The 12,496-nt window shown below is 36.4% G+C and overlaps 1 protein-coding gene and 1 pseudogene across 1 annotated transcript in view; both read right to left on the bottom strand.

Annotated features, from left to right (window-relative positions):
• RTN4 (reticulon 4) overlaps positions 1 to 12,496 on the bottom strand; it is a 66,213-nt gene that overhangs the window by 38,006 nt on the left and 15,711 nt on the right. Inside the window, exon 2 of the mRNA XM_025045097.1 lies at positions 4,925 to 7,086. Coding sequence (XP_024900865.1) covers positions 4,925 to 7,086 — 2,162 coding nt within the window. The remainder of the gene's footprint in view (positions 1 to 4,924; positions 7,087 to 12,496) is intronic.
• On the bottom strand, positions 10,191 to 10,308 carry LOC112477929 (annotated as a pseudogene).

The raw sequence follows: 12,496 nt of genomic DNA, 5'->3' as shown, positions 1-12,496 counted from the left end.
CAGACCTCATTTTCTATCTATAACACTAGATGGCACCAACACCCATAGTACAGCTGACTGTCCTACCCAGGGTATGTAATCTGGCAAAAACGGTGTTCTTAATTTTCTGTGTTCCTATGCTCTCTAGGATTGTTGCTTGGTACTAGGGAACTAGATCAGAGTATGATGGAAGTAGGAAAACAACATAACCACCACCAAAAGCATGGGGATAAAATGATCTCTGATCAGAATTCAAAATCAATTTCGAACAGATCAGAAATGTAAAAATAAAACTATAAATAAGTAAGAATTATAGATTTTCCTATGTGAAAATTTAAAATGTCCACTGAGATGTAAAATAAAATTTCCTTGGAAAACTGTGATAAGAGTTTGCATCCTTTGTATATAAAGAACTCCCAAAATCAGAAAGAGATGAGCATCTAAATTTTAAAATGGGCAAAGGGTATGAACAGGCAATTCACAAAAGAAATACAAATAGCCAATATATATATGAAACATGTTTACCTTTACTAATAATAATCAAAGATCAAAACAGTAAGATACCACTTTAACCTATCAAATTAAAAAAAGTATTTTGTTTGTTTGTTTGTTTTAATGTATTGGTGGTGTTAGGAGCCAGGATTCTCACTTAAAGAAGGAAAAACATGAAATGAGGCAAAAAAGAATTTTCTGGGAAAGGAATGGAAACGGAGGATGTGAACTTGTGGTTTCCTAAGAATGTGTGTGTGCTTGTTTATTTGTATGTATTTATAAAAGCATTTCCTAGCCTTGTCCCCTGAAAGGGCTAAAATGGAAAGACTCCATAGTAGCAAGGAGCACAATTAGATCCAACTCTTGATCTCTAATACCATTCCCCACTAAAGGAATCAGGGATCTTTGAAGAAATGGCTGATCCCAGGGCTGGAAGCAGAACAGGCTTAAGAGGAGCCTATCTGGTTATGTTAGGTAGTAAGAAGTACTTCCTTCTCCACCCCAAAGAGGGGGAGCTGCATGTCCTTGAGACAATGTGAAGAGGGGGCTTCCAAATCTGGGACAATTTACAAACAAAATAAATAAGTGCAGTAATGAATTATAAACCATTGGTAGGAAAACAGAAATCCAGTGATCCATACTGATAATTAATTAATTCATGGAAAGAGGGGCTCTCGCTAACAGCAGAATGCCAAAGGTTGCTTGATAAATGTAGAAGGAGTGTTGGAATAGAAAAATCATCATTTTGCCACCATAATGGTAAGGAATGAATCAAGCAAGAATGATCAATGGATACTAAATCTTGGGACGAAATTTTGATGGGGAGCAGGATATTTGCATGGTCTTGAAGTGTCACCCCTCAGACTGCTTATTAGTTGTCAGTGAGGAAGACAGACAGTAATTATACAGTAAGAAAATCAGGGACCACCTTGACCAGATGGTCAAAATTAACCTCATCAGTGAGGGACTGATGGATAGTGGGATCCTTCAAATATAATACCATGAGAGGGACACTACACATCTTCATTTTGGCCATGAATCCATAACCTCGATCTAAATGTAAGAAACATTAGACGAACGCAAAATGAGGAATGTTCTATTAAAAAAGAAGAGGGGGAAAAGAGCCTGTGTTTTTCAAAAATGTTTATGTCATAAGATAAAGACAGAAATTGTTCTAAATGAAAGGAGCCAAAAGCAACATGATCACTAAATGCAAAACTTGGCCCCAGACTGGATCTTGTAGTAGAGAACACGAAAAAGGATGTTATTAGGTCAAGTAACACAACTGGAATATGAATGGTAGGTTAGAAAAAAGTACTGTATCGATATAGATTTATGAAGTTAATAGGGGGACTAAGGTTATGTAAGAGAATACCCCTTTTGAAATATTTAGAAATAAAACAGAATATATATAACTTATTCTCTAATGGTTCAGGAAAAATAAGGATGTATTTATGTATTCAAATCTAGTTATTCTTTAGAAAAAGAGATTATAAATGATAAAGCGAATGGAGAAAATGCTAAAAGGTAAATTTAGATGAAGAGTACAAGATATTCTGTGTATTTTTATTTTGTAATTTTAATTTTGGGAAGACTGATTTTGTAAGCAAGATGAGCAAGTTATTATGATGCAGAATTCAATCCCTTACTGATATTTTTTCATGACATATTTCATCCAAAAATATCAGTATATATTTTGATATGTAACATCCTCTGAAAGTTGTATGAGGGCAAGACTTTATAATACCCTCTCAGGGTATTATACCTGGAGGTACTCACTTCTTTTTATCCTTGGTCTTCGCCCGCACTATCATCACCATGCTGCTCTGGGCTTCTCAGATGCTTCTTTTTACTGTTTTCTCCTAAACTATTTTACTGGGCTATTTGAAATCTCCATCCCACTGTGAACCATCTCTCCTAATCTTCAACTTTACTGAACACTCCTGTGACCACTGACCTTCACTAAAACATGTCTCTTCCTTGGAGACACTGCTTTCCCTGCGGAACTCTCTCAACAGAGCCTGTACTACACTGTACTACAGACCTGAGGGAGGGAGGGGGAGGTCAGTTACATTCTCGCTCACCAATGCTTCCAGACTACTATTTCACAGGCCTTGGGCAAAAGTCTTAGCTATTTGACTAGTCATTCTCTCTTTCTGTGCTGCTTCCACTTACCATTCTGCTAATTGCCTTGTAGCCCTTTACCAAAGTCTCTTGTCCCTAGCTCCTAATCTTCCTCTCTACTCCAAGTCCTGCCATCATCCTGAGTGATTTCGGTGTCATATAAGAGCAATCCAACATGTTGGCCTCATGGTTTACTTAACTTCACGTCTAGCAACCACTCGACTTTTGCCCCTTGCTTCATGGCCAAAGCCTGGCCATTATACTCAACCTGGAATTCTAAATTCAACATCTAACACATACACACACTCCAACTCTGACTACAACCTCCCATCATTCTGGTGTTCGTATTTATTCCTACTACTTGTGGTTCTTAGACTTAATATGGACCTCAAGTTCTTTGATAGTCTATTCTATCAACTGCATCTCCTTCCCTCTTTACATTCTTCAACTTAAAGTCTATCACTTCAAACTACTCTCTCGCTATTATCCTCAACTTCTTTCATCGGGCCCATCTAGCAAAACACAATCTTCTGTCTTCTCTGAACCCAAACCCAGGGTGTTGGACACAATTAAAGAAAAGTCACCTTACCACTCAGACTACCCTTCAACCTTGACTGGGCTCTTAATGCAATGCTTTTGTCTCTCTACTCAGAAGGTATTTCAGACCTCTGCCACCCAAGCATGTTCCAGTTCATTCTCAACAAATGACCTAACATACTGCTTTAAAGAACATAAACCATTAAACAATCCATCAACTTCCAGCCATAAAACCCTAAATGTATCAATACCCATACTTACCCTTTTGTTCACTACAATCAAAGTTCTTCAAAAACTTTCCTCTTCTACAAGCTAATTATTCCACTGAGTTCTGGATCTCATCCCATCCCCTCCTGACTCTCTATAAGCACCTTTCATTAGACTTTCGCTTCCATCTTTTTAAAAAAAGCACTCTTCCTCAACTCCATACTCTCCCTTGTACTTGTTAACACTCTCCACATTCTCAAACTTCTTAAAAATTGTCAACCTCAGTATCTATTTGCTCAAGTCCATTCATTCCTCACCCTTAGCCCTGCCCACTCACACCACCTATCACTGTCAGGCCAACATCCCCTCTCCTTTTCTGACAAATTCTCAATCCTTATCTTAACGAGCTAGTATGTGATAATGCTGACCAATCCTTCTTCCATCTTTAAATCTCCTTCTCTTGGTTCTCCCTAGTTGTTATCTGCAGCTTTAATTACTATCGCTAAGCCCATGGGAAATATACACACATAGCCAAGGTCTCTCTCAGGAGCTTCCTATGGATAACGCCCAACTCTTCTTGGTGTCCTCTAAATACCTTAACACCAACATGTCCAACACTTACTTATCTTCTTAAAACTCACTTTATTCTCACATGTTCCCTAACTCAGGTCTTCATACTGCCATCCATTTATGTGCATGTTTGAGACATCTTTAACTCTTCTCCTTATCCTTCGTGTCCATATCCAATCAAACACTATGCTTGTATCACTACGTATCCTGTATCCTTGTATCCTGTAATCACTACGCTTGTCCCATTGCCTTGACAATCTCCTTTCTTAGGTTATAGCAACAATCTCTAAACTGGTCTCTCTGCCACTAGTGCTGCATAAGCATATTCAGTAAAATACACATAATCGCTATATATTTTTATAAAAAACAACTAAATTAGAATGTCAAATAAAAAACACTTTTTATTGCAAATCACTTTACACAAATCAGGTAATGGGAAATGCAATCAAAAGAAAAAAATGAGAATAAGTAATTTCAGAAGAATTCATAATAGCATACCTCAACTTACACTTTTCAACAAAATTTCTAATACTCAATATTTGTAACTTTATACCTATTACTGGATAATACTGCATTATATTGAAATATCAGAAACATTACAAAAATGTTCTATCATTAAAAATTTTAAATGAATTCATTTCTGGGAAAACAAAGTAAATGCATCTAAAAATATTATTTTTTAATACCTCTTGCTGTTCGTGCTCTCAGGAAACACCGAAGCAAAAGAAAAGAAATAGACACTGAAGCCAATTCTATTAAAAAAAAAAAAATGTTTCTGGTTCCCTGGTGTAATATAAAATCACCAACAATTAATTGTGTGGAAAACTTAAAAGCAAGGGTGAATGATGAGTGCAAGAGGAGTAGAAAAAGCACTAAAACCTTTAAGTGAGACAGTAGAAAAGAATTCTTATCAATGTGATATACTAGACACTATAAATTTAACATACTACACAAAATGTAGTGGAATGTTCCAAAAGGTAGCAAGAAAGCACAAAACAATGTATGGACTGATTACCTGAAGTTTTACTCAGCTCTGCTGAAAATATAGCAGACGGTGATCTGTTCTCTTTTTCTGTACCAGAAGGAAGTTTTTTCTCAGCTTCTTTAACAAGAACTTTGGGTTTAACTATACTACCTATCTCTGTTTGAGCAGCCAGAGCAGAAGCATCTGGAGGCAGTAAGGGCATCTTTGAAATATCAGATCTATCTTTAGAGATTTCATCTGGGACATGGGCTTTATCTTCACCTTTATGTTGCACATTCTTGAAAATAAGGTCTTGGGGTAATTCAGAGCAAGGCAATGAGCCGGCTCCATCCTGGACATTAGCAATTTCCCTTTTGTGGGATACTTCTAGGTCAGTGTATTCCCTGGTATATTTAGAAGAATCAGTTTTGGAACTGACAAATGTAGGGAACTCATCTATAATCTCAATTGGAGATGAATCTGAAAATGTTTCACTATCTCTTATCTTTGCTTCCTTAGCAATAAGTAAGCCATCACTTGAATAAATTGCAGTATTGAGCTCCTCCATCTGCAAAGGCATTTTCTCCCTTGGGGTCAATGCTGAAACTTCACCAGGTGATAAGGTATCTTTTGTGGTGTCTGAACTGGGCTGAAGAGATTCCAAATATGGCTTCCCCGCCTTAGGTGGTGGTGAAGCACCGAGTTTTTCCTTATTTTCATGTTCTGTCATTAACTCAGATGAAGTTTCAACAAAATTCTCTTTCACAAATATCATAGCTTTATCTTGTTTTTGTGGAACTTCAGGTATTGAATCATCACTAAATAAGTCAACTGGTTCAGAATCAGGTGAGGAATCTTCAACAAGCTCAGAATGATCAGGCGCTGGCTGTGCAACTTTTGCTATTTCTGAATAATTAGAGAAATCTGGAGTTGGTTCAGTAGAGAGCTTTGTTTCTTTAATTAAATCACATGCAATAGATATATAAGGAGCTTCTGTTTCTTGAACAGCTACATTAATACTCTCAGGCTCTTTAATTTCTTCCTTTGTTCCTGATACTTTTTTTAGTGATACATTCATTGCCTCTTCATATGGTGGTGGATTTTCAGGCTCAAGTTTCATGCTTTCATAATTAACTGAAAGGGGAGCTTCTAATGGTGATGAACTGGGCTGCACTGCAGAAGCACCAGCACTAGGAACTACAGAATTTAATGGTGCTTCCATAACAATGTCAGGCAAAACTGGCGAAGGAGTAGCTTCAGATTCTTCAAATGATGGGCAAAGCTGTGCTACAGGGTAGAGTGACTCCTGCACAGCTTCTGATGTTTGAACCAAGTCCATTTTTGTTTCAAAAGCAATCTTTGTCCCTATAGTTTCATTCAATTCACTTCCACATGCTTCCTGTACTAAATCTGGGGTTAGACCTTCAGGCATGTTTGCCACTACTTTCTCAGTCATCTTTGATAAATTATCGGTTTTGACATAACCTGTCTCAGAATCTTGTGTTGCTACAAGGAAAGGGTTCGAAGATGTAATGCTAGTATTCTTCTCTGTTACAATCTGGGCCTTTTTTTCTTCTATTTTTTTTTCATCTGTCTTATTTTCTGAAGTATGATCTTCCAACAAAGGAAAAACATTTGTTGAAATGCCTTCAGTTGCTTTTGGGTTAAAGGGAGTGCATGTGATATATGCCCCTGAACCAACTTTTATAGCTTCCGGTGTACTGGGAAAAGAAATATCATCATTACTGCTTTCACTATCTCTTTCATGATTTGTTTGCTCAGTGCTATCTGCAAAACATTTCTTATCCACTTTACTTTCCAACTTGCTCTCTGTACTACCTGCAGTAGCCAGCACATCACTACCTTGCTTATAAATATCTTTTACTTCCCATACTCGTTCAAATGGTTTGAAGTCTGCATATTCTTCCCTCATAGGCGCTCCCGCTATGAGTCCCTTTTCCTTAAAACTGTCCTTTGTTTCTTCTGGAGACATGACTGTGTTCTCTTCTTTAATCAACTGAGTAAGGGTTACAGGTGACTCTTGTTGATTACGAAGGATGTTATTGCTAACTAAATCCTCCTCTTCATCTTTATTCTTCACAATTATTTCTTCCCTAAGGTCTGCGACTGTTACGGCAGATTCTGCTTTTGGAGAGACAATGAATGATGATCCCATTTCTGAATATTCCAATTCTGAAACCTCAGTTAAATCTCTGTCTACAAATGGATTTTTTGCCTGCTCTGAAAACTCTTTAGAAGCTTCATCTGAAGTTTCTTGAAGTGTTCCTTTGGTGGGTAATACTGCTGGTAAATTACCAAGGTATTCATGTTCTTTAAAAGAAGCAGCTGAGAGGGGAGATAGAGAAGGAAGAGAAGCAGCAGTTTCAAGCAGGACAGATGGGAAATCCTCTTGACCAGTGGAAACAGTGCTACCTGGCTGCTCCTTCAAGTCCGTAATTTTTTCTGTGATCGTGGACAGAAAGGAAAGTTAGAGAAAGCCAGTGTTCTCAGAGTTAATGCAAGTTTTATGACAGATTCAAAGGTGTTAGTAAAGACTTAATGTTAACTAAAACTAAATGTCAACAACATTTAATTAATGAATAACAAGTAGACTTGAATCATTACTAAAAAATTAAAGCTATTGTTCAATAAAACCTGTGTATGGCTACAGAAGCAATTATATGCTATGCAAAGACATAAATCAGGTCTGAGAAAAATCTCAAGTATAATCACTGAAAAAGCTACTTTCTAGTTTAAAGGAAGAAAATTTGAAAAGAGTTTGACAGTTTAGAAGAGAAAGGGCATCGAACAACTAAGTGCCACAGAGTGACATTCATTCACATGAAAGCCTTTCAGCTCTAAGTAAATTTTATTTGGAGAAATGGAATAGTCAATATGTAAATGTAAATCAGGGGTCCAAGAATTCCTTACCTGTTTCCAATTATTAATCAGGTTCTGGCCATTTCTCTCTTGGACATAGCATATAAAATGCAATTTCACTTTTTTAGTAAACAAACATTCTTGGAACCCTGTTAATTTTTAGTAAATTCAAACTACTCTGTATAGAGTTAACAAAACTAAAGAGAGTATACAGAGGATAAAGGCTAGCAGAAAGAACTTGCCTGCAGAGGAGTGTATCACAGGCTCAGATGCAGCAGGAAGAGCAAAAAGTGTCTCATCTGAAAAACAAATAGAATATAACCTCAGCAGAAATAAAGACAGAGTTGGGAGGAGACGAAAGATAAAAGGAGCAAGCAAGCGTTCAGTTTGTAATGAGTTAACACAAAACTTTATCTACAAAGAAAAGGCCAAGATGGAAAGGAAAAAGTAGTACCATTAGTAGTACCATTAATTCAATTAAATTAACATATATATATTATAAAGCTGATTAAATGATATCCATAGAACCTACATTTTTCAAGAAGCAACAACATATTCTATATTACAAGAAATGTCATGAACCAAAATGGCTTTAAGATACTATTCTTCTCTTTAAACATACCACATCCAAAGCTTTCACTCAATTTCAGATCGGTTATCTTATCCTAATAAAGCCAAAACCTTTAAAGATGTATATGAACAAAATAACTACACCTGCTTAATCTTTTTTTATTGGGATATCTTTAATATCAGTTTGTTCTCTGAAAGAATACTTTCAGAGAATCGTGAATTTTCTTATACCAGGTTGCCAATCTTTAAAGAAAAATATTCTAAGTCATTGCACACTATTATTTGAAGACATTAGCCCTACACAGCATTGTCCAAAGCACAAAGAAACTACTAATTATCATTAGGAAGATCATTATTATCATCAGTCTTATTTTGTTTAAAATTAACATTGAGGTCTACTTGTTACTCTAAGTCCTTTACATGCAAGAACTCATCTTACTCCTTATAACCCTATTGCTGTTAATGTCCCCCATTTAACAGATTTTTAAAAAATAAACTGACACAAGTAACTCACTTAATATACAACTAGTGAGACTCAGACAATTCAACTCCAGAGCCCATTTTCCTAACCACTATATGCAATACGTTACGGACTGGATGTTTGTATCCCCCCAAATCCATATGTTGAAGCCCTAACCTCTACTGTGATAAGTATCTGGAAATGGGGCCTTTGGGAGGTAATCAGGGTTACACAATGTTACGTGGTAGGGCATGGGAGGATAAGATTAGTGCCCTTATTAAGAAGAGACACCAGAGAACTTGCTCGTGCTGTGAGACAACACCCTCCCTACTCTCACTCCTCCCTTTCTGTGCAGGCGCACACACATCGTGGGAGCACAGTGGGATGGCAGCCACACGGAAGCCAAGAGAAGAGGCCTCAGAATGAAACCTACCTAGCAGCACCTTGATCTTAGACTTCTCAGCCTCCAGACTGTGAAGAATAAATCTGTTGTTTAAACCACCAGTCCTTGGTATCTTAGCATGGCAGCCCAAGCCCACTAATACACTATATATTGTTCTGATCCTCTTGGCACATGTCATTTTACACCTCCAGTTGGAAGAACCTGAGCTAAAGATGTTCTGTAGTTTAGAGAAGGCCTCTAGTAAAACACAATTTGAAATAGCTTGAGGGATGACAGGAAGGTTATTCGTTTAGTGGAGAGAACCTAATAAATTTGGACACTTCTAGCTGGAAAGACAAGCTAGACAAGACTGAGCAACAGGGAAAAAAAAAAAAATCAAAGAGATGTGGCTATCATGCACATGGGACTTGTCTTCCAAGGGTATATTCCCCTTGGTGAATAGGGGAGTTAAATTCACAATGTCAGATAAGTTTTACGTAAATCCACACTGGAGATGTCATAGTTAAAGAATTCTTAGATGAGGTGATGAGGGGATATCCATGATATTAAAAGGGTGTTCAATAACCTAGATCAACAGGTTGGACAGGACACCTGTCCAAATCAGGAAGACATCATGCCTTATAAGATTTTACAAAATGTACACGTGTTCACATTTTTATTTAAAGATGGCTTGCTATGTGATCTTAGTTAATTTACAGTGTCTCATGTGTAGAATGAGGGAACCTGAAAACTATTTTCAGTTAAAACAATTAACTATATAATCTTGTATAAAATTGCGATTTAGGGATTGTTAAAGAGCAAAACCAAATAATCACACAGCTGTTCCATCTAAATAAAAGACAGCAAATTTTTAAAACAGTTTTCTTTTCATCTAGACTATACGGGTAAAAACCACTAATTCAGAGGTCAGTCTACTTGAACTAGAAACATGTTACCATTAAAATCAAATGAAAAACAAACTACATCTAAAACTGCTCCAATAAAGTTTGTTGTTGTTGTTTTTATGCCTACAGCACCTGGTCTTCTAGGTGGTCTCCCATCCGCGTACTAACCAGGCCTGACCCTGCTTAGCTTCCAAGATCAGAAGGGATCGGGTTTGTTCAGGGTAGCATGGCCATAGACAAGTATTTTTTAACTACATCCTTATTCATATCTAGTACAGAATCTCTCTTATAATAAAAACTATATTCCTGGCACCTAGCCAAGTGAAAAAGTTTTACAAATTAGTATTTCAAATATTCACTAAATTTCAAAAAGAGAAAAAAACTTCATTTTGAAAAATGAAATTCACTCTAAAATTAACCACAAAAAAAGTACATTTCTAAAAGCATTGATTAGGAAAAATATCCAGAAGAGACTTACTCAGACTTCCACTAAAGCAATGATGGATCATGATATCAAATCGCTTGGGTTCAAGTCCCAGATCCATCCATTACTTACCACTGTGCAACCCTCATTTCCACATCTGTAAAATAAGGATAATAATGGTATCTACCTCAAAACATTGTGAGGGAAGGGCATGAGAAAGAAAAAGAACCAATAATTTGCCCTAAATTACCGAGCCAGGAGGCCAGAGAGCCTGGCTTTAAACAGGTCTAACTCCTAAGTTCATGTGCTTTATCTTCCGAGGAAAGTGTTTATGCATAAATACAATAGGTGTAAATTCTTCTCTTTTTTTTCTTTGTTTTATTTATTTTTTACTCTAAATTCCCATGACTGTTTTGTAACTACTAATTTGTACTTCTTCATCCCTTCACCTTTTTCACCCAGCCCCCCAACCCTCCTCCCCTCTGACAGTCACCAGTTTGTTCTCTGTATATATCAGTTCTGCAAGTTTGTATCTCCTGAAACAAGATAAATTGTCATCCAAATACCCTGCAATTCATCTGAAATATCTGACTGATTAATTGCTTCTCTATAAATGACATTCACAGAGACATTAATGCTGGCCAGGCACATTTAATTCAGATATTCCTTTGATACTCAAAATCAGCCTGTCAAGTAGGTACTGCTGTTATTCTCATTTCACAAATGAGGAAACAGGCATAAAAAGGCTAAGTAACCTGTCCCAAGTCACAAAACTCAAAGTGATGGATCTGAGATTTGAATCCAAGCGGTTTACAAGTCCATACTCTTCCTTTAACCGCTGCAGTTAAATACTTTTATATCAAACAATCAAATTCTAAGGCTAAAATAACTGAAAATTATTTGTTTCTTGTTTTGAAAAAAACTTACTGATTTTAGATTAGTCTTCCTTTTTCTGTAAAAAGAAAAAATCCTTTCACAAATAAACTATTTTAAAATCAGGGATACTATAGTAAGTAAAAAGCATAATATTTTGAATTACTATGTGTTCACTTATATTATTGGGCTTAAAAAAAGGTAAACTCCCTCTATGATCCACTCATAATGCCAAATTCTAATTAATGAACACAATCAAAATGCTAATCATCAACCTCATTTGTGTTACTGTGGACAGTCAGAAAAATATAAAGAACTTAATTATAACCATACTAAGTAAAAATATAGTGGCATATTTAAAAAGAAATAAGGGAAAAAAAGCTTTCACTAAATAACAGGCAAAAGAAAAGCCAGAACTTTCCTATGAAGTCTCTCCACTCTGCTGCCATCGGATTAATATTTCTAAAAAGACAATTCTATATGTTATCTTGCTCAAAAACATTCAAAAGCTTCCAGTTAACCAATGAATTATATCTAAACCCTTAGATAAATATGGCCCTGCACCACATGGTCCCACCTTAACTGTCTAAACTTATCTCCACAAGTCCTCACAGGTCATCCATGCTAATCAAACATGATTCTTCATAACCAAATCCATGCTTCCCTTCCTGTATATCTGAATGCTGACATCCAGTAACGCTCGAATTCGCCATACTTGGCCTTACTTTCTCTGTAAAACATACCCATCCTTATCTTTTTCTGTTAATCTTCTACATGTCCAGTTACCTAAACTCAGACTTAACTTACTCAAAGTCAAAAGCTAGTTAATGACAAAGCTAAAATTTATAATATAAACCTTTTTCATTATTATCAGATATATTTCCTTATCGCCCTCTGTAAAATGAACAGAATCACTAAACTACTTATAATGACAGTATGGAAGATGAACACCATTCACAAAACAACTTTTTCCATATGATCTATTCCTCGTGTGGCCCTAAGGCTAGCATTCATTTCCTTACCTAAACCTAAACCTAGAATGTAAATTTAGACCAACTGCCACAGGGCTACATATTTTGAATGCTATTTACTTCCATCACATAAGGATCAGTTTCAAAATTAAAGTTCA

This window comes from Pteropus alecto, unplaced genomic scaffold (genome assembly GCF_000325575.1).
Source record: "Pteropus alecto unplaced genomic scaffold, ASM32557v1 scaffold131, whole genome shotgun sequence".
Taxonomy (NCBI): domain Eukaryota; kingdom Metazoa; phylum Chordata; class Mammalia; order Chiroptera; family Pteropodidae; genus Pteropus; species Pteropus alecto.
This window is presented reverse-complemented; position numbering and strand designations above follow the sequence as displayed.